General features: G+C 26.9%; 1 protein-coding gene across 2 annotated transcripts in view; it reads right to left on the bottom strand.

Annotated features, from left to right (window-relative positions):
• Nucleotides 1-2559: 2559 nt before the first annotated feature.
• The window catches only part of LOC132917069 (atrial natriuretic peptide receptor 1-like), a 60202-nt gene continuing 38708 nt past the window's right edge, over nucleotides 2560-24053 (bottom strand). For both annotated transcript variants that reach the window (XM_060977604.1, XM_060977603.1), the window contains 20 exons: nucleotides 21641-21797; nucleotides 19914-20036; nucleotides 19285-19394; nucleotides 18455-18643; nucleotides 18215-18350; nucleotides 17160-17396; nucleotides 13024-13108; nucleotides 12827-12944; nucleotides 10461-10568; nucleotides 10321-10398; nucleotides 9555-9731; nucleotides 9275-9434; nucleotides 8452-8610; nucleotides 6577-6745; nucleotides 5367-5513; nucleotides 5130-5253; nucleotides 4964-5032; nucleotides 4128-4302; nucleotides 3610-3708; nucleotides 2560-3024 (listed from right to left, as the gene is read on the bottom strand). In XM_060977604.1, coding sequence (XP_060833587.1) covers nucleotides 2798-3024; nucleotides 3610-3708; nucleotides 4128-4302; nucleotides 4964-5032; nucleotides 5130-5253; nucleotides 5367-5513; nucleotides 6577-6745; nucleotides 8452-8610; nucleotides 9275-9434; nucleotides 9555-9731; nucleotides 10321-10398; nucleotides 10461-10568; nucleotides 12827-12944; nucleotides 13024-13108; nucleotides 17160-17396; nucleotides 18215-18350; nucleotides 18455-18643; nucleotides 19285-19394; nucleotides 19914-20036; nucleotides 21641-21797 — 2847 coding nt within the window. In that variant the 3' untranslated portion in view covers nucleotides 2560-2797. The remainder of the gene's footprint in view (nucleotides 3025-3609; nucleotides 3709-4127; nucleotides 4303-4963; nucleotides 5033-5129; nucleotides 5254-5366; nucleotides 5514-6576; nucleotides 6746-8451; nucleotides 8611-9274; nucleotides 9435-9554; nucleotides 9732-10320; nucleotides 10399-10460; nucleotides 10569-12826; nucleotides 12945-13023; nucleotides 13109-17159; nucleotides 17397-18214; nucleotides 18351-18454; nucleotides 18644-19284; nucleotides 19395-19913; nucleotides 20037-21640; nucleotides 21798-24053) is intronic.

Raw genomic sequence — 24053 nt, 5'->3', positions numbered from 1 at the left:
TATGTTTGCGTAACGGACATATAGTTTTAAATCACCGCGAGTATACGTTCACGAAATTAAACAGTTACATAAGTCGACGTATTCACACTAAAACGATTTATTTGTATAGAAGTCTCGGGCGTTCGCAAAAAATCAATAGTATTAGATTTTAGATGAACTTCTGCTGTGGGTATTTAAAATTAAACACGCATTGTTTACACTGACTTCATGCACATGTATACTGCGCGATAATTCCATCATTGCAAATGTTCGGTCACCTGTGTCGGATCTATGTCTAGCGGAACTGGGGTGCGATAGACATTTGGGTCAACGAGGCCCCGATATATTAAAAAAAACTATTTTGCGAGTTTTTTGCGGTCCACTTTCAGAATTGACGAGTGGGTTATTTATAAACTACAGACAAACTATGGATGGATGGGCCGACTTTACATAATAGTCTACGCATGTCAAAACGCATACTAATTAACAAACTATTGGTCGAGATTCATGAGGATTTGTGACTAAGTGTTAATAAATTAGAAAATATATGTTCTGCACATAAGACGAGGAAATCATAAAGGTTAAATGGTTCAAATTTTGATTGAGTTTTATCAAAGTCTCCGCGATTACATACAAGATTCGTTTCTATGGAAACTCTTGTGTTTACGAAGACTTAATTAAAACATTAAAGCAGAAGTTTCTCACCTAAAATTTTCAAATGCTCTATACCAAAGCCTAGCGATTAGATTAAACATCACTTTTTGGTTACAATTTTTCTTTTGTACCTAAACTAGACGTTTAACTATAGCCATTACTGACCTTAAAAATCTCACATATATACTCTATCGGAAAATCGAATGGCGTATTATACTATATTAAATGTGCTGTACAGACAATTGAAAGCCATCATAATATAGTCTCGTACTCTCGTCGAATATTGATATATTTATGTACACTACTATTTATATATATATATTTAATATAATTATCATATGTACATTGTACAGTGAACTCACTTAAGGTGATATTAAAATGCAATATAAATACGATACAGGTCGATGGTCGTTGTATTCATATATATATAGTTACCTATATTTTTATACACGTGCATTCAAATGTAAATATAAACAATATAATAGATGAATATATGTTAGCTTAAGTTAATTATTGTGTACTTAAATAAGGACGAATTGAATATACTGATGAGTAATGGAATTGCAATTTGCGCTATCGAACGATATAAATTAAACTAGTATGCAGAACAAACTATACAGTCCGTTTCTATTTAAAAAGCATAAATTCCACTTTAAAGACAAAAAAAAATGTTTTATATGTACTTTAAAGTACTTACCTATACTTTTAACAATCACTCTGTATCTATGTGTATTCTAAGAAATAAAATACACAATATAAAGTTTTCACATTGATTGCGTTTGAAAATGATATGTTTCGGTTGAGTTGCTAGCTAGTCTAAAGAAAGTAAATATTTTTTTTTATACAAATTCTTAGTGATAAACGAAAAACACTTACAGTTTTTGATTTGATTATCTGGCTTAACCGAAACAATAATTTATTTTGTTGAATTTTTATATATTTATAGCAAAGCGAAAAAAATTCAGCGGATGCTGTGTAAAGACTAAAGTCAATAGGTACATATTTTGGAAAATCAAGGCATAAAACCATAATTGTAAAAAAAAAGATTAAATAAAAAAAAAACTTAAATCTTTTATAATTTAAGTTATTGGGACATTTATATGATTGTTATTGAAAGATATTTCTTGATTTGAATGACTAAATCTTTGGGATTCCTCTTTTTTTTTATCCTGTTTCAACATTTTTGAAATTATTGAATGAAGTCAAATGTTTTGATAATTGATGACTACTTAAACATACATAATACTGATTTGTGGTTGGTTTATAATACGATTTATGAATTTAACAATAATATTGTTATTAAGAATATATTTATTTAAATCAAATGGTTTGTATTTTTGTCAATATTATATATTCACTCACACAACTTGCTCGTACACTGAACGACTGAATTATGTTGTCTTTGTAGGTACTAAGTAGTCTGCACTTTGCTACTGGCTGCAATTTTTAATTAATCATTTACACTTATATTATAACGATTATATCGAGTTATCTAATTTCTAATCGTAAAATTTATAAATCTTATGTTCAGTCTGCACACAAAAGATATTTACCGTTTGTTACATCGGATAGATAAATAACTTAAAAGTATAATATACAGTCGTTAAACGATAACACAAACCTTGAAATCTCTAGTACAAATATTTTTCCTTTAAAAGCTATAACACTTAATTTATTAGTTTTTTATATCTCTAAATAGTAAATTATAAGTAACTATTGTTTTTGTCTTTACCCTTAAACTTTTAGTTATCGAGAGTTGACTAGGTGTATAATATTTATCTTGACTACTAATGTAATTATCTATTTGCCGCACTGATGAATGTTGTCTTATATAATATAGCTTATTATATAGAACTTTCAAAATACGGAGATCAATTTAAATTTCATAAAATACAATTAAAAGGCGAATAATATTACAAATAATAATAAATATTAATTTAAAGCTTTTGTATTTTCTATACTGTGTAATAATTAATAAATGAATTATTACAATTTCAGGGTTGAACAAAAATACGTTTTAATGACAATTAGTAATTTTACGCAGGTAAACGCGTTGAAAATAATTGAGTACAGTAACCTCGGTATTAACGCACGTGACAATAATATAATTTACACTTTTATTTTTATTATTATTAAAATTGTAAGTAGAATATTAATATAGTAACTATTTGCTCAACTCGGGAAATATCAAGGGGTAAGGGTTGTTGGGGTCCAACGTGTCCGTGCTGATCGGTGTCGGTGGTCTCGGGTCTTGTTCGGTGCAGCCGACTAACCAGTAGGTGACCACCGCTCCTTTACCCTTTAGTTCCACGTCGCCCCTCAGCTCTAACTTGAATGTCTGAAAAGTGTCCAATATATGTTTGGTTGCCCAGCTCACGTGAATTCTTAATGCTGTAAAATACAATAATTTTGATTTGAAAAATACAATTATTATTATTATTATTATTATTACATATGTTTAAATAGTTAGGTATTAGTGGCTTAATTTTTTTTTTTTTTTTGGGGGGGGGGAGGTGATGGTCGAAGGAGTGAGTTCACACTTTTCTTCTTTTTTAATATATTCTTGGTTGAGTAAGTCGGTGCACAATGTTAGAGGTGAATAATATTCATGGTAGATATAGACGTATAGTACACGTCTTCACTTCACCAATATACGAGCTTTGATTTGTACATAAATATTATTTTTATTGGAGAAATAATTAGTATTAGATCATAATATAACGATCATTAAAAAATCCAAAACACTTTATGTTTATATTTTCAGAACTATTCGCCAGAAATTAAAAAACGTTGTACTTTTTTAAAAATAAAATAAAATTGACTTTCGTGGAAAAAAATGGTGTCTCTCTTAGGTAAGCATACTGGCATTTAAACAGTTTACAGGATAAATGATATGTTATCTTACTCTTCACCCGTCCACCCTATTCAGAATTTTTTATCTATCAATACTATGGTAATATTATATTGAATACTCACGTTCTCCAGTCGACTCCATTCTGGATGCAGTGTTAACGGTGTCTCCGAAAAGACAGTAGTGTGGCATTTTCTGGCCAACAACGCCGGCGCACACAGGCCCTACAACGTATTCCAAAAATAATCATAAAATTAATAAATATTATTAAAAACCATACATTACATTAAAAATATTTTTAAAAAGGGAAATCATTGTTATAGATTAGGGTAATACATGATATAATTAATTGTCATTAAAATACAATTTTTTTTAAACCAGTGCAATGAAATTGAACGATTATTACAATATTATGTAATTATAAACTTAAGTATAATATAATATGGTTGTTTTAACAAAATAATTTATAAAAAAATTAAACATCTATTTATGCATGAGTACATGTAATATTAACTATATGATATGACCTAACTTAATTTTTTTATGATTTGTTTCAAAATGGAACAATAAATGATTTGTTAATAAGAATATTACTAATATTAGGTACCATGAGTATTAAGTATATAAGAATATCGTAAAATACCTGTATGAATTCCGATTCGAACTTTGAGTTGAGCATCGGGCTTATGTTGAATCGTGAACATTTGAACGGCGTCGAGAATAGCTAAAGACATGAGTGCAATTTCTTTTGCGTGGTTGTCGCCGTTTCTCTCAGGTAATCCAGAAACAACCATATAAGCGTCCCCGATTGTTTCGACCTAACAATCAATTTTATCGTGATTATTTATTACAGACCTGTGAGAGGGGGGTAGACGTAAAAATCGGGTAATAGTATTATGCAAGAAAAAAATATTTTTTGTATGTATACATGAAATAATATTATGATGTGGTTATGTTATTGCTATGATCAAAAGCCGATATAGGTATCTACGCCACGTGCAGGCTACTGTACGACAAGCGTTTGAATAATAATAAAATAATTTAAATTATATTTACGCACAAGCAGTAGTATGGCTAGGAATTTTCAATGGGGAGGAAGGGATATATTTTATAATACTACATTTAAATAATTAAATGTTATAATCCAAAGTCATGAATTTATGGGTCAATAATGTAAAAGCAATAACTTATTACTAATAATCAAAAGTTATGACTTTATAACAGCTCTAATATCAAAATGAAATAAGTTGTTTTCTGAAAGTCGGCAAAAAAGTGAATGAGGGGGAGTTATAACCTCTAATCTATCCCCACTAGGAAGGGCACGATACTGCACATAAGTGTTGATTTAAATGAGATACGTAATAAAATATTATAAAAAAACACGAAACAGTGTAATGTAATGTTTGTATCATGTTTTGACAATAATATTAAAATATGTAGTAGATTCTATTATAATTAATATATATTCTCGCGCATTACCTTATAAACGTCGTAGAACCCAATGATCCGGTCGAACGTACTGTACAAATCATTTAAAAGGTTTACCACCTGAAATAATAACATACATGAGACAGTTATAATAATATTATATACCTGTTGCAGAAGGAGCAACAAATTTATTTTAAAAACATATAATATTATTCACCTGCATCGGAGAACTCTGAGCACATAGTACCGTGAAGCCAACGATATCACTAAAGTAAACGGTAACGTTTTCAAATTGTTCGGGTTTGACCATTTCGCCGGCCATCAGTTGTTGAGCGACTGGCCTGTAAGCAAAAATATTCAAAGAGTTATAAAATAAATACTTGCACGCATAATATTGCGAATATTATCATTTTCAAACAACCAATAATAATATGTTACACTCGTATTATATGACCTGGGTAATACTTGAAATAACAATTCTTCGGATCGACGTTTTTCTTGACTCAACTGATCGGTTTTCTCTTCGACCAGAGCTTCCAAGTTATTTGCGTACTGTTCCATTCTCAGCACCAAGTCATCCATTAGATTTTCGCAATATCCCCTGTAATTAATATCGTTTTATTGGGTAATATATAGTATTATATAGTTATTGTATAATACGATTACTTGTACGTAAGTAAGTCGGACTAAATGTAATAAATAATAATAATACGATAATAAGCGTGTGCTTTTTGATAAATAAGTATATATATTTTTTAAACTAAGTAGATAGTTAATATAACTCTAAATAAGATTATTAGAATTCATAACTTGTGGTGTCCTGTATAATTTTGTTTAGATTTATGTAATTTTTACTTTTTACTGTGATGTCATATAGATATCAAGTTAGCATGAGTATCTCTAAAAATGTTTTTCCTTTATTTTCCGTAGCTGACATGGTGTTTTCATTATAACTTAAAATAACATATTGTTTATATGCATAATACACATTCACTTATTTTTCATCATTGATATATCCTATAAATAATTATTGGTTTAAGACTTGAAAGACGACAAATATTGAATATAACTGACTCATTCCTCTTTTTCCACGATCAATTTTAACCTATACATCTTCTTTACCCTCTTATAGTACCCATTAAATACATAGTACGTATTTAATATCAAGACGGGTTCCTGTACAGGCGATTCTCGTCGTCTGTTTATTTACTAAAAGTTTCCGGTTTTACAACACGTACAGATAAGTTCACGGTTTCCTCCTTTTCAACATTGTTTTGATGGATTGTTTTTCACGTTCTTTTACCGGTCTACTAAATAATTGTCTGCGTTATGTTTATTGCTAGATATTTGTGTTGGTTGCATAACTTATGTGTTCGTATAATTTCTGACGTCACATTCAGTAGAGTTATGGTTCTGCAAATGAATACCTGCAGCAGTTAGTATACAAGGAAAATTAATTTTTGTTTGCCGTGAATAGGAAACCACAATATTACGAATCCTTAACGAATACAGACGTAGTCGATTATAGTATTATGTAACCTATACCAGACGATCTACTTATTGTGCCAACAACTCGCATACAAATTAAATAGCGAAAAAATAATAGTCGTTCATCGTTTATGTATAATATGTACGGTGTAAAATTAGACATATTATATTGTTACCTCGTGATTTGTCGTACGATACTTCGCATGATGTCGAAGCCCGGCCTCTCTTCGGGCACGTCATTCCAACATCTCTGTATAAGTTCGGACAATGGTTCCGGGCAATCGTGTCCAGATATGTCGGGACGGAAATACGGTTCTTCGCGCAACTCGACTTTTTCCAAAATTTCTACCGTCATAATATTTGTAACGAATAATAATATTATTATCACAATAATAATATTGTTTATGAATGACAACAATAATAAATCGATCATAATATTGCATAATTATTCACAATATTACATATTTTATGTTCGATAATAGTTTAGTTCATTAAAATGATCGAATAGTAACAGATACAATGAATTTATTTTAATGTAATTAAATATAATTACTTATCGTAATAATAATAAAATAAAAAATGTACTTAAATGTTTGAAATATTAAATTAATCGTGTAACATGGTGTGAACTACCATTTTAACAATCACTGTATAAGAGATAATTGAATCACCTTAATAGGCAAAAATCAGAGCTGATCGTAATCATAACGTAACATTATGTTACGACGTATCAAATAAACGTCACATCGGATTCTTTCAGTTATTCCACATTAAAGGTATACCATATTAATTTAATTTTACTATAAAATAAAAATTATTAATATATATATGTTTTTACTAGGTCACGTGAAAAATTTATTAATTTAATTTTTCAATCAAATATAATGGACCAATCATGGGTCTGCACTAAATCATGTTTAAAGGACCATTAGCTCACTATTGATTCATTAAATGTTTAGTGATTGTTCATGCAATTTGGCATATATGTTTTATTTTTAAGCTAACAGCAAACATAAAGTTGTGCGATCCTCGAGGAAATCAATTATTGATAGTTTCTTTTCATTTATTTTGCTGTATATTATTATATTATTATTAGAATCAATAAATTGGTTAATAAAGAATCAAACTGACCATCTCCAATGTGATTGCAATTAAGCGGTATTCGCTGTAGTAGGTAATTTTTATATGGTATGTAAAAATTTAACCTTAAAATATTACATTTTATACAGAATATTTAGTATCCCGTCAATCCATAGAAAATAATTTACCGCACAACAATTATTTATCTGAAATAATCGATCGCAAGGTTTAGTATATCGCAGTAAAAATTTACCGAGGCAATATTTATCACAACTTATAACAGTAAAGTGGCTAATTTAATATTAAAAGGTATAACATATTAACATGTATAAATTATGAAAAAAAAAAAATAATAATAAAAACAATTAAGCTAACGAATGAACGAACTTACAAATTACAATAGTATATTACACTTCTATATTTTTATACTTTAGACTTACTAGCTAGTAGCTATAGCTATATTTCAATCATGTCATCATATTCACAACATATTATAAGTTTCACGTAATATACTATAGTAAGTTATAAGAACAACGAAAGACAACATATAACTTAAATAACATTTGATTGGCGATTTACTAAAAATAATTTTATGATAAATTGGTCTTTGCGATAAATTGTCGTTCGGTAGAATACTAAAATAATTGCGATTAATTGTTGTGTGGTGAATTATTTACGATAAATGTATATTTAATTTATATATAAATATATATATATATACAATTAGTTATATATATTAGCTGTATAAAGTAAAAATCAGTCATCAATATGTTGAGGTACTCGTACAAAGAAAATATGAAAATGTCCTCAGAATTATTCAATCAGATGGTAAGAGCTTTTACTGATTAAACATAAACATTTTATAGAAATAACAATATTTTCATTCTAACATAAATTAATAGACATTTTCTCGATTAAAATTTTTTTTTTTAAAATGTCCAATTAGATATTATTAATTTTTTTAAATTTACCTTGTGTTGTTAAGTCGTTCTTGACAAATTCGTAAGGTCCACCACGTACAACTATTTCTTCCAAGACAATAGCAAAACTGTAAACGTCTCCTTTTTGGGTAGCTGGTATCAAATTAGTAGTATGTTCGGAAAGAAGTTCTGGAGCTACCCACAATAATTCTTACAGAAATAAAATAATGAGTATGATTAATTAATACAATTAAATGATTTAAATTGTAAAATTACAATGTAATGTCTTAATAAGTAATAACCACAGTTTTATAGATTATATAATTAAATTTATCTTATATGGTAGTTAAACTTTTGTAGGTATAGAGTTTGATTTTAAATATTTAGTCTATCTGGAAGAATTATAAAAATTTATTCAAATACTGCCAAAATTAAAGTTATACGATCGACAATTTTCTAGTAAAACATTGTTTTTGATATTTTGATAAATATATTATAAAATAAAACAAGTTAATTCAAACGTTAAGTTCTTATTTAATAAAGTTAAAAATAGTTAGTTAAATTATATTTTTTAAATTTACCTATAAGTATTTTTTTGAAACTTTTTTTTATGATAGAAGGTTAAAAAGTAAAATAGTCAATTGTAAGGTAAATAAACAAAACTATCCACTTTAAATGTTATATATTATCATGTCACTCCACGATAATATTAATCATAGATAAACTTATTAAATAATATTGAAATTAAAATCTATATGATATACTCGTAGTTTAGACTTTTAACATATTCATGTTATGAAATATTATATAATGACTCTGCATATTATAATTCTCAGAATTTTTTTTTCATTTAAAATTTCTCACTCCAGCTTACTGTGGTAGTAAACACTATCGTGTATAACTTCTGACGGTGTAGTGAGCGTTCGAAGTCCAAAGTTGGACAATTTAAGTACGAATCGTCCATCTATTAGGCAATTACTGGATCGTAGTTTTCCATGTACACCCACTTCACAACTATGTAAAAATGCCATACCCTATAACAGACAAAATCAACAAAATGATCAGTGCGGTGCTATAATTTATTAAAAATCATATTAAGTCAATATACGTATGATCGAAAATAATGTTTGATGACCTCCGTAATGTATAAATACCTTCACAATGTCGTGTATTAATGACATTCTAAAGTTCCAATCCAACCTTAGTGCATCGTTTTCCAAGACATCTTTTAAACTTCCTTTTGGGCAATATTCGGTAAGTATAAGCACTGTAGGACAATGAATGCACGCTCCAATGAAACGCACTGTATTTTCATGTGTTACGTCGCGTACCTATATAATTTAATTTAATTAAGAAATTTTGGTTATAATGGTTATTTTTAAAATCTAAATCTGGAATCCTAAAAATCAGTCAGATAATTTCAATGAGACAACTGAAGAAAATCATTGTAAGTATAAGCTGTTATTCAACTGTATTTGAAATTAACTCAAATCAAACACATTTATTTTATTAATTTATTATTGTATTAAATTAAATTAGTTATGATAAAAAATTTTAAATAAATAATTTAATTGAATATAATTTAAACATTATATATTTTTATTTTCTATAGTATTGTACTTAGATTTTTCAAATATTTAGTTTATATTGTTATAACGTAATTTACAATCTGAGAAACTTATACCTATCGGTATTGATTTATATTCATACCATTATTGGCAGTTTTAATTGGTAAATACATCTAAAATGTATTTTGAAATTTATTACTTCAATGAAAACAATGAAAGCAAAACACTTCTACAAATTAAATAGAGATTTTAGTTAACAGACTCATTCAACTCACGCTTTAAGAGATGCTCTTGAGGGTAATTAAAATTATTTGACGATAATATATATGTAAATTATAATTAATTTACTTACTTGTTTGATTTCCCATAGAAGTTTTTTATTTAAATCGACTTTTTTCTTGACGACTTTTTTTATCGCTACCCTAGACCCCTATAAATAACAAGGATATACAATTTTTAGAAAAATCATTTTGAAAATTGGTTTTTGTTTACCTTGTAAATGCCGACTGTAGTATAAACTTGAGCCGGTGGCAACGACGAATTTGATGTGTCAGACCTTCGCCGACAGATTAATTTCTCTTGCAATGCCGGTTCGAATATCTATACAAAAATAATTGGAAAGGTTAACATGACAAGGCTTTTAAAATAATAAGAAAAACACCGCAGTGGTTTTATAAACGGACGGGTTTTCGTAATAATAATGTTATACTACTTTTTCTTCAGCAACAAATTATCACGTATATATCGGCACAAAGATTTTAAAATCACTCTAAATTCCTTCATAGTATATACATGTATTATATAAAATAATACTACTACCTCTATAATAGAGCTACCTTCTACGAAAGGAGATCATAAAATATTATACCTTACTGTACACCACTGCAAATATAATACCTGGTCTTGACCGGATTAGTGTTAAGGAAATGTTAGTGCCAGTTTATTTTTCGTTATCAATCTTAATTTGGCTCAGAATTAATAATTTCACATTATTTTATAAATATTAAATAATATTTAAGATAGGTATATAACATGAAAAGACTAGCTCCTTTATTTGTATACTGCACTTTGGGCTAAAGCTCTTTTATCTCGGCGTTAAGCGTTGCCTCGTCATGTTAAAAATGTTTTTTTTATATTCGTTTTTTTTTTTTTTTATAGTGAATTAAATTTTATTTTATTTTTAATTTTGCCTTTATTTTCTTTAGCCAACAATGTACATTGAATTTTGATGGTACCTGAAAACTTCTCAAATTCATAATGTGGCACTCGAACATTTCAATTGTTCAACGCTATTCTAAAAAGTTTTATTTCATTCGAAGTTGATCAATAATGTAATAATTATTAAAACAATCGATCCGATGAGAGAATATAATATATTTTGTACGTTTATACTCGATTGTTATTTAAAGGATTAAATATTTTTGTATGAATTTTTTATGATAATATGATTTATCTTATAAATTCAGCATTTAAACAACCTTTAATTTATCATAGCTAGGATTTTCAAAAATGTACCGTTTAGTAATATTATTACTATATATACACTATACTATATACTAAATAGTAACTATTTAATATATACAATAGAATGCTAGAAAACGTAGTACTTTACAATTTTGTTTTACAATTGAATATACGAACAGCGAGGGCAAAAAAAGTATTATTGTAAACAAATTTAACCAAGTAAGTCCAAATAAAAGTTAAATTAATAATTTTTTTTTAATATTGATAAAAATTACTATGTAAAGCCTTAAGTTAAAGGATATGAATTTGAAGCAACAAACTACTGTTTGATTCAAATTAAAATTTGACAAAATATTCTTTAAAAATTCTTTTAATTCGTGTGATTGTATATGTATGATTTATTTAAATTAGAAAATATAGTAATAATTTAATAGATCTACTTTTAATATTGTTTGTTAATATCTAAAAAATATATTAATAATTGTATTGTGTTTACGGTTTGTAATAATTTTTTTTTTTTTTATTGACGAGTATATTTATTGACAACAGTATAAACCAAAAATAATTTGATTTAGAAAATTAAAAAAAGAACCTAGATTAAAATTTATTATGATTTTCTAAAAAAACAACCTTGGATTGTGCAAAAAAACAACAATGAATTATTAAAGTGTTAAAAATATCCAAAATATATTTTTATACGCCATACATAAATAAATTTTACTGAATTAAATTCCTTCTACGAAATAACAAAAAAATACACCCGAATGTATTAAATCCGCTGACAATATAATGATGTTAACAAAATCAAGTTAAAATTACACAATATAAATTATGTATAGTTTATCTTTTTTTATCGCAAAACTTGCATTAACCTTATCAGTAAGAAATTAAAATATGTTAAATGTATAATATTTATATATTTTTAACAGTCTTGTGTATATATTTTTTTTTATATATACAATTTCGATTATTACCCTAACTGACCCTAGACAAGGAATAAGATAAGTCATAACCTTTAAAATTTGGCATTTTATATGTTTTTGTTATAAATTCTATATGTTGGTACTTTTTTAGGTCTAAGCCTGTTTGTTAATTATGAAGATTAATTGATTTTTGGATTTTAAATTAGCAGTAAATGTAAACGTACATAATGCTAAACGTACTTTGGTGCTACAAAATCGTCACAATCCTAACCCTGATAAATCGAAACAATGGAATTATTTGTTCCAAAATATATTTAAATATCAATAATTTATAAATATGGCGTAGTATTTTTGATAAAATCGTTAAGGCTATAATGCATATGTATATGTACCATAACTACAGGTAATGAATAAAATAATTATCTAAATACGTTTCTTAAGTATATATTTTATACATATGAAATACATTACCTCAGTTGGTTTCTGTAGAGCCAAACGAGATGAATACGGTTTGCTGACTTCAATCAATACTTCTTCTGGTCGTACTCTCCAACTCATATTGTTTAAATCCGCCGCAAGTTTAAGCTGTCTGTTTTCAACGGAAACAATTATTTTACTAGCTAATTTAAAATCTTGATATAATTTTTACTATAATATTAAATGCGTACCTGTTAACGATGAAAGCTAATACGGTGACGAATGAAATGAACACGGTAAAAGCAATCAATGCATATAGCATTATATAGTAAATATCTGTGTGCAAAAATCAATATAAAATCAGACAAATTAAAAACTAAAATGGGCAATTAGTATTTTTATAATAATATTTTAATAATCGTGTGAATTTATTTAGTTAAATAATCATAATATTATTATATTTAAATCGAGAAAAAAAAGTTAATAAAAAACTGTCATTCGTTTGCGCGCGGAATAACATTAATACTTTTTTAATAAAAACAACACGAGGACTGTTAAACTTATTTAAATCATAAGTATAGATAAATAACAATTTTTATGTTTTTTGAAATCCAGGATTAAGACTTTGTAAAGATATAAGGATAAATACATTTTTTTAAATAACTTTAGTTATACAGTTTGAAAATATATAGATAGTTTTATTTTAACAAAAATACAAAAATAAGAGCAGTTGGCTGCATAGTTCGATAAATGTATTACGAAATGTATCCAAAAGATTTGAATAAATAATATGGTTCTGTAATTTATAAATGTTTAATCCAAAGTTAATGTCAACCAAATCAAAACCCAGATTTTTCCAAATCTCTAGACAAAACTGTAAAGCCAAAAATAACCAATTATATTTTGGCTTGAACGTATTAAATTTTAAAGAATTTTGACTTAGAGAATCATTTTTTTTATAGAAATTTCTAAAAAGAAATTACAAATTTCGTATAAATTCCTTTTTAAAGTATTGAACATTTTTTCTCTTTTGATTCCCCAAAATACCAACTAAATCTTATTTACCAGAAACTACTAAAGTGATGACTGATGACAGACACACAAAAAACACTTTATTTATGTACACACTCATGTCATTGAAAAATCAATACATTTATCGCTCTTCTCAGAATTTCAATAATTAATATTAAACTACACAAGACAATAAAAAGAAAATGTTTATGATACATAACCATACTACGTCGTGGAAAATAAATTAAGTGTTGTATAACTTGCAGTTATTTTAAATTCTAAGCAAAACAATGTGCTTAGTTTGACTTTTAAAATGTTGTATGTATTTTACATTGTACATCTTATTATTTTTTTATAATAATATTGTAGTTTATTGTACGCATGACGCATTACAATAAATATAAAAGTAGATGATAAATCTATCTTATAAAATAAATGGTCTACAGGGACTATTTAATCCAAGATAAATATCCATCGAAATGCCGAGTCACGCATTTAATTGAATACCTTATTAGAACATAAATATATTCTTATCATTGTAAATTTTCCATAACAACCATATAGTTTTCTAATGTTTTCATAATTTTATCGGTAAATAGTCTACTCTACCAAACTATCTATTACTATAAGACTATTAGTGCGATCACGACCTACAGAAGATCGGTACATTTTATAGGTATGGAAAGTTGTCAAATTTTAACTATATTGTTTTTGTTAGCATTCAGGTTATATAAGACTTATAATTAAATGTACAAACCTTCATTTTCATTACGTTTTAGATATTTACGAGTTTTTAATTAAATCAGTGTGACTTTTCGGCACAGTTGTCAGAAATGCAAATGAAACATTTCTTTTTTATGTGTTCCTAAAGTATATATACATTATTATAATCATTATATATAATTTAATGTAATCTACCTTCCTAAAATTGTAGATTATTATTAGTGATTCATAGTTAAAATTAAAGTTATTTTTTATGTGGCTCTTGGGTACTATAGTACACTCACTATAAATACCTGTTAATCACTTATTCGTGATTAATAATTAAAATTAAAAGTAATTTTTATAAATGATAATAAACAACAAAAATCCGTCTTCTGGAAACTCCACAACAACTTTATGATTTGTGAAATTATTCATCTTAACTTCAATTGCTCTAAATGGCCTAAATTATCACCACAGTGTAGTCACTTATTGTTTCTTTTTAAATCCTCCATCATTCCCTTCAAAATCTAAAACACTCTTTCATATTATCAAAAAATATTATACTTCCCGTATTATCTTTCATTAACCATTTAAGCTATATAATTTTTTTTTATATACTTTTGTATATAATTTATATTTTCAAAAAAACTTTTATCCCAATAATTTAATTGTCAAAACTATGTATATAATAAAGCTTAAACGAATAAAAAACCCAAAAATGTACATTATTATTATTATTATTCTACGTGGTCTCGTACTTCGTAGCCTTACATTTAGGACCTCAGTGACCTAAATATCTATCTATCTATCCATATATATATATATAGAGAGAGAGAGAGAGAGAGATAGAGAGTATTTGGAAGATCGTAAATATAATTATTATAATAAAAATATTGAAATACACCACGGACTCGCCTAAGTCCCAGATTACTATATTTTATCATTAAAATAATCCATGAGCAATAATTATTTTTTATCTTCTAGAAATCACTGCTTTAAATAATTCAAAAGATTTTCAAATGAACCGTCATTATTAATTATCAATTAATTAAATTTTAAACTTTATAAATATCGGATTTGGTAAATGATAGGTATTGTATTTTTTTTTTTTTTTACCGTGGCAGTAAAGAAATATTCGATGCAGTGTTTATTATTACCTATATTGTTAATGGAGCATTCACGACGAACTTGCAATGAATGAAGTTATTCATCTGCAATATCTACCATAATATGATTTTTTTTACTTAAACCGTTACTATAAAATTATATCTTTGTTGATCGAATTGCACCGACCAAATGATCGGATAGCCGCCGGTTGGCGCCGATCGTATACATATGATATAATATACGTATATATTAGGTACTATGGGTGGTGCGTTTTCACTTTTCTCCCGTAATCGACCTTTTCCGTTTCGCCCAAATCAGATAACTGTGACCTTTCTATTTGCGCCAAAAACAAATTCAACGACTTTGTTATAATTTTATTGTGTTTTTTTGTGACTGCGTTTTAAAATGTTTATTCACATATAAAATGTACGGTTAGTTAAATTAATTTATCAATTACAAATATAAAACCAAATACAGTAAATTATCAAGTTTATAACAGTAATATTTAAAGCAATCGCGACTGACTGTGATTGTTTTGAAGATATAAAATATTAGTGGCTTATCTAATTTTAGATTTAGAGGCGATCGATGAATTTTTTAATTATACAATTATGTTTGATTTTTTTTTTAAAAATAAAATAATTTAATTTCCAACTTTTCGGGTGGTTTCTGGTAGAAAATTGAATCTTGTTTGTACTTGGGGTAGGACTAGTAGAAAACCGCAGTCGTTAAATTTGGCGTGTGTAAAAACCAAAAGGATGGCTGTTCATAGTTTTTTTTTCGTGCAAAAAAGTAAAAGGTTAACCTATACGGCTATACACATACATTTATATACTTATATATATATAAGCGCCACGCAACTAGAGCTTTTTTATTTTTTTCAAAAGGAATGTCTAGAATTACATAGGTTATATTTAGTTTGGTGCACAAAGCTCTATGCAAGTTATATATTTTCAAAGAACGAAGACTAATTGACATACAATTTTTCGTATCATTTATTTTCAAACCGATATATAATTTTGATTTTATCAGTGTAAAAATATTTCTAAATCTGAAAAATTATTTGAAATACGCTTGTTGTATAGTTCTTATCGGCCAAATTTTAGGTCATATACAATATACATATATAAAGACATTAGAAATATCAAAATACAATTTGCAAAAAACAATGACAAGTTGTTGATATCTTGTATAGCTATATGATTTTTAATATTCAATTTAAATTACTGTTTTTGATAGTGGATAGGTATTAGGTATAGTGTAAGTTACACTAAAATATCCTAAACAATAAAGTTTAATACCTTAAAATTTAAACCTATAATATTAAAACTTATAGTAATGATGTGTGACTAATAAAATAAGAATTAATATGTATACATATATATATATTATATATTTTAAAGTTGAGGTAAGCTAAGCTTCCTCAGCAATCCTATTCCTTACCCACATAATATTTGCATCTAATGACGAATAAAATGTATTAAATACTGATCAAGTTGTGTTTGAATTGAGTAAAATCTATATTATTATCATATGCGTGCATTCTAAAATAGGACTTAATTACCTTTAGAATCGCAGGCCGGTCCACTTCCTAGAAATCCGCAGGCCGGAACATCTTCAGGTGGTCCATCCGATCCGCCGGGCCAGTGAATATGTTTGCCAATCACCGGGCTGTAGTTCCTCGCCTCCCCATAGTACTTGGCCACGACCTCGAACCGTCCCGTGATCGGATCCAAGTCTAATATCGCGTAATCCGCGTCCCTGTCGCCGTTTTCATCGATCCTCACTCGGCCAGTGACACCTTTTTACGCCATGACGACAAAAACAACCAAAAGGAGTGATAAATAATTGTATATATATATATATATATATATATATAATGGATGTGACGTAATATACGATATTATAAATCCTCTCCCTCTTACGATCTATCCTCAAACCATCCTTCCACTACAGGATCATCTCATCGTCTTTAGACACTGATCGCCTGAGCTCAATATCGTTATCTGACGGAAATATATTATTATATTGTCAGTTGTCAAATTGTCAAAAAATGTAAGTCTAACAGAAATATACGTCGTATTTACACGATTTCAAATTTTAAGCTAAACATTTCGTCGTAGACAAATACACGATAACATACTTAACGAGTTCCAATGTTATTATTATTTATTTGTATAGTTATATGCATTTTACGGTTTTAGGAAATATCAACGGCACCTTTTTCGTAATTTTCCGATCGAAATATCGGATGAAATAATATTCAAATATTTCCCCCAATCTATTGTAGTACTGTATTAGTATTTTACATTTATAGTTACCCGTGGAGGATTAACGGTTTTAAACGGGCAAACGGGCAAACAGCATTATAATTTGTACCATTTGAACGGTAAGCTTGTAATAAGATTAATGATGTGATACCGTATTCTAAGACATTTAATAGTAAAATATCACTATATAATAACGTCTGTCTCAGATTAAGCAACAGTGTATAAATTATGTTTTCGAAATTATTTTGAATTAAAATGATTTTGTTCGTTGTAAACATCGTCCGAGTTCAATATAATAATTATTATACTACGTTTTAATAATTTACTAGCGAATTCAAAACCATCTTACCGCTAAACGTTCTGTTCCACATCAAACTGGTGATTGCTTTGCCGTCTTTGATGTTTTGTTTATTGGTCAGAGTTTCATTCATTGCCATTCCGAGCAAGTGTACGCCATCGTAAAATGCGCCGACGAAAAAATTTACCTGAAATACCAATAATATCGACCTTTACACTATCATCTCATCATTCGTCCGACGATCATATTTATGGTTATTGTTATAATTATTATTTCGTTTGATATACTCACTTCTTCGCTCTCAGATAATGTGTAGTTGTAGTTTTCTAGTGCCTTTTGCTTGACCAGCTTAGAGAAATTGTGAAATTGCGAACTGGTGGGCTTTAGCAGAGACACCCGCAACAGTGCCTGGTAAGCTTTTCTGGCAGCACCGTCTTCACTGTCTCCCGCCGACCATCCGTGTTCGCCCCAGTAAGAGCCCTTATAATAACGAATTAATATTATAAACGCCATTGATCAAAAATAAAAAGAATTGAGAAGACAAACGTGTTCGAGAGGTAAATGTCGATGGTGGGATTTTCATTTTATCTAAGATAAATCATTAAAAAATACGTTCGAAACAGTTTTTTTTAATTTTTAATTTAATGTTTCAACTACTAAATCGTTGTGTAGACGATACTTATATTATACTCGTATGGCTGTATAAGACAAAACTCATCTCGGCTATCATCATATTTGTTATTTCCTAAGAAGGAAATCAGGTACAATTATTGAGCATTTGAGAAAGGGGTGGGTCTAGAATCTTAAAATACCTAAATACAATAAGAAAAAGTCGTGGTTTTACTTATAGGTTTTTTGTAATTTACTTTTAAAATAACAGTAAGTAATTGTCATTCAAGCAGAATTTATTTTTCTGTCAAAATATTTTCCACAGAAAATAATAAATATTTTCTTATCAACTAAAACTTTTTTTTTTTTAGGTGGTCTTGATTAAAATTTTTCTAAGGTTTGTGACAATCATTTATTAATAATTTAATAATTTTTTAATTACCTTATAAGTACCCTTTTAAGTACCTTATTACGTAGATTACATACTTATTATTTGCATGTATTTTGTTTACCTGAACTAATTCCACGTCTAAAAATGCCCAATCGCCTTTGGTCATTCCGAGCTTGTGAGCAGCCAACATGCATTTCCGAACTAACGTTCCCCTTACACATAGTATTACGACTGTAAATACAAAAATAGAAGACTAATGCATTAATGTAAGAAAAAAATTAGATCTCTATAATGTTTTTTGAAATGTATTTTAATTTCAACGATAAATAACGCTTATCTGTTTTCTCCACTTCAATACATCACAATATTCAATATTCAATATCGTATAGGTACGTGTTATTATTACATGCCTATCGCTTTGCTATATGCGTATTTCTTTTACATAACATGAATAAACATTATTGTTTTCGTAAGATTACTATATAGTATTGTATTTATAATAAAATCTTCATAATTATTATACATTAACATCAATAAAAATAAATCTTAAGAGTTATATAACTTAAAAAAAACTGGCTTTCAACTGACTCCTACTTTAATCTATATTATTTTTAACGAACAAAAATCTAATTATTTAACATGGTTCATTGGAAATGTATTTTCTATTATTTCTATAGGTAAAAATATGATTATTGTACAAAAAATATGTCATAAATATTTTGATATGAATTTAAAAATCATAATAGTTACCTGTTGCCTGGCTGCTTGCATCTTTTAAATAATTTTCACAGTGTGGATCTTCGTCATTTCCGTCTAAATCTCGTATAAAACTCAAAACGCCTGCTTTTCTAAGCCCGATTTCCAAGTTTTTACCTATAAAATTTAACACCTTTCATAATATACAAACGGATTTATTAATATTTTTTTATTATTTTTTTTCTATCAAAATAAATGTAATTAATTCAATGTAAGTTAATAATATAATTTGATTCAGGTAATATTTAAAATCAATATTATTTATATTATAACAAAAACAGTTTTTTTTATATGTCATTTTACCATTATTTATATTATTTACACATAGGTATGGGTAATGTAGTGATGATAATGGATATAATTTACAAAAATACAATATATCATAAGTCATAAATTGTTAGAACAGCCGTCAGCCCTGTCGTATGTCACAAGTTCAAAGATCAAGTTCAAGTTGTCAAAGATGACCTTTGACGAATGAAGAGTAGGGTGTACACTTTAAGTTTATAAATTATAATATAGTTTACATTTTCTAGTGTTAGTATTAATTTAATTACAACAGAAAAAAATATAATATATATTCTCATATATAACTATGACCAATATTCCTAGGTTTTTATTTGGCTTCAAATTGATTAAATATTGCAGATGAAGAACACTAGCCATAAAAAGAAGAATTATATATTTACATGGAAGATATTAAAGAGATACATTTTTACAGGGTGAATCACCAAGCATTTGAACATTCCGTTCATTTCTATCCAATAATATGAGTAATGCAATTTTTTTAAGGTTTAGATTTATATAAATAATTTTAAATGGAATGTTAAAAAAATAAAAATAATGATCTATTACACATTATTAACTCTATTTTCTAAACTTATTATTATGGACTATTATTTTGAGTATTCATAGAGAGTGCATGGACATTATCTGCTTAATAATGTACAATAGAAAAAGATAGTTTTCACATGAAAAAAAGGAGTTGACACAACAACAGGACACTAGCTTTTTCTTAAATTGAAATTAAATTTAAGTATTTGAATATGGTCCTTACATAAATATACTTAAATTTTAAAAATCTAAATTTGAATAAATTCATTGAAAAAAAAAATATAGATGAATATGCTTGGTGAATTACAGTGAATATTTTATATGAATAAAAAGTGTTTTTATAAACGTAAATATATTATAGTTTAGAGTATAGCCCTATTACTGTGCCATACAAATATTCAATATTATGAGCACATATAAATACAAAACGATAAAATGTTACTATATTTAATACAAAAAATCCTGTTTATATATGGTATACCTATTACATAGAAGTATTGTGTCAAAAATAACCAAGTGATCTTAAAAGTATATAATATTATTATAATGTTTGGAATTGATGGCTGTATATAATTTATTGCTCAATATATTTTTCGAACCAGTAATCCCAATTGATTTGGCACAAGGCAAGGTAATAACATTATAGGTATTAAGTCATATGGAAAACAAGATGAGATCGTATGCAATTTCTCATCAAATTATTACTGTTAATTATTCCAAATTAATAATAATATTTTAATGTATTTAGAAACACATTGGACATGATTTGCGTAGAAAAATATCCACTTAATGTTTTACCTTTTTACATATCCTTTAACGTAAAATGATTATATTAAGCAAACTATTAATGTACAGTTAATTTTTCGATTAATTAATATAATGTTACTCACCCACTGTCAAAGAAAACAAATCCGAACGGTCCTGTATTAAGGCCACGTGTTTCCAGTTGAATTTTTTAAAAATGCTCAAAAATACGAGCCTTAATCTGCGCTGACAGTATGACATTCTCGTCAGCGTCGGATACTCAGACTTGTCTTTAAATATTCCCTGAAAATGTATCAATATTGAACATTTTATAGATGCAAATCATTTATAAAATACATCAAATTTGTTTGAAACGATAAGTTTTTTTCGAAAAAAAAATATTGTAGTAATGCGTTAGGTATCTATTTATCATTTCAAAATTAAAATGAATCCATTTTGAAAACATCAATAATAAATGGTGGTTTTCTATCGTGCCGTTATAAATCATTTATATTATAAAACATGCTGTTAAATTTCATTTTCTGAGAGAATTGTAACGAACGATTTAAAAATCAGCGCGCGTGAAATTCATTATTAACATAATAAATGCATTCAGACTTGTAACACTATTGCGTGTTTTCATAACGGAATAATTGAAAGATGAATATAACTTATTTTTATTACTTTAATTTCATTTTCAATTATTCATGAAATCTAATTTAACTTATTTTACGAATTTGTTTATTTTAATACACACGAAGCATTTGATTCTGTTATAGTTTACATTAAATTGGAATAAATATAAAAATCCTAATAATTTTGTAAAAATAAATTATTTTACTTTATGTAAAATTTATTTGTGTAAATGAATTAAATGAAACCCCATAAGAACACAATTCATAATTCATCAGTAATAATATAGCCATGATAAATATTCCATTTTATAGAAATGTGGAGAAAATTATTTTCATTAATTTCTGTGTGAATAATTGATTTTGTATTTGCATGGAAAATGAAAATCCATATAAAAGTTATATTATGGACATGAATTTGAATATCTTAACTTTTAATTGTCAATTAAACAAAAACTTAGATTCTAAACATTATTATTCATGCGACGATTGTTAGTAATAAAAAATAGCTAACTGTTTATCCAGTATAACCCACAAAATGCTTGAAAAATAATATTTTATCAATACATTTTAGTATTTATTATCAATAATATTATAGTTTATAAAAATAATTAAAATAGTAATTATTTAGGCATCATTTTATTAATTTTTTACTGAGAAAAAGAATATTTACAATTTCCATACACTAATTACAACAATGGTTATTATTTATTAGTTATTAGTTATACGTACAAGAAAAAGTAAATGTACAGGGCGATGTTGATGGAAGTATTGTTTTTTTAAATATGCGACTACAACTGACATTACTTAAAAATTCAAGCGTTATTATTTTTTTTTTAAGAATTTATTTATTCGATTAGAAATTAATGGTTTTATCATCAAGAAGGTATCTGGATCATTTACGATTAAGTCGATGAGTTGGATATTAGTGAATTAAGATGTTTATAAATGTAATTGTGTTAATATGACATTTTAGGTGATATACTAAAATAATATATAGTATGCAGCAAATATAGGGATTTTCAAAAAATTAATACATGGGTCTTTAATCCCGAAGTAGCTATTGTACTAATAAAAAATATTGTTGATAAGATGAAGGCATATTATTCATTGGAAGAACAGATATTATGTCCTATAAAGCCTAACTCTATAGTTATATTATAGATCATAATTTAATGAACTATTTGTTTATATAATATGAACATCATATTACTTGTATTATACATTTTATTTTTATTTTTCATACACGTATGAAATGTATGACGGGTTTAAATTATGAAGATGTGATATTATTTGTAAGTTTGAATTAATACTGGTATTTAATTATATTAAATTCTTAACGGAGCAATGAATATGTTGATTTTACAATAATGTGTGTATTTTTGCGTAGTAGTAGAAAAATTGCTTGGAACTTTAACTTTAAATGTAGTTTATGTTAAAAAATGTAATTTAATTTTCAAAAAGTTTAAAATTAAAAAACCACAGTACTTTTTAAAAATAACCAGAAAAACAAAATAAAATTAAGGAAAAACAGAAATTTTCACGCAAAAACAAAATTAAAATAATGTATATACTTAAAATATTCACCAAATGTTTATGTATGTTAGCATTTCCTACTCATATTATAAATTTCAGAATATTTTGATTCTTTTTGAGTTATTTACAAGCATACTACGATAATAATGTATTTGCTATATAAAACTGCTTGGAAAATTAATATAGCAAGGTTCCTCATAAATTATTCATTTATAAATTTAGGAATATTGAAAATGTATAGCCATAATATTTTTTATAAACGTTTAAGTTTAGAATTTTGAAATTCATAAAATCTCGAACATTTTAAAATTATTTTGAGTAAGGAAGACATAAAAACTTTTCGTTTAATATCTAAGATTTGAATGTCAAATACAAGTTCTTTATACATTTT

This window comes from Rhopalosiphum padi, chromosome 1 (genome assembly GCF_020882245.1).
Source record: "Rhopalosiphum padi isolate XX-2018 chromosome 1, ASM2088224v1, whole genome shotgun sequence".
Classification (NCBI taxonomy): domain Eukaryota; kingdom Metazoa; phylum Arthropoda; class Insecta; order Hemiptera; family Aphididae; genus Rhopalosiphum; species Rhopalosiphum padi.
The sequence above is the reverse complement of the archived record's forward strand: the minus strand, read 5'-3'. Positions and strand labels throughout refer to the sequence as shown.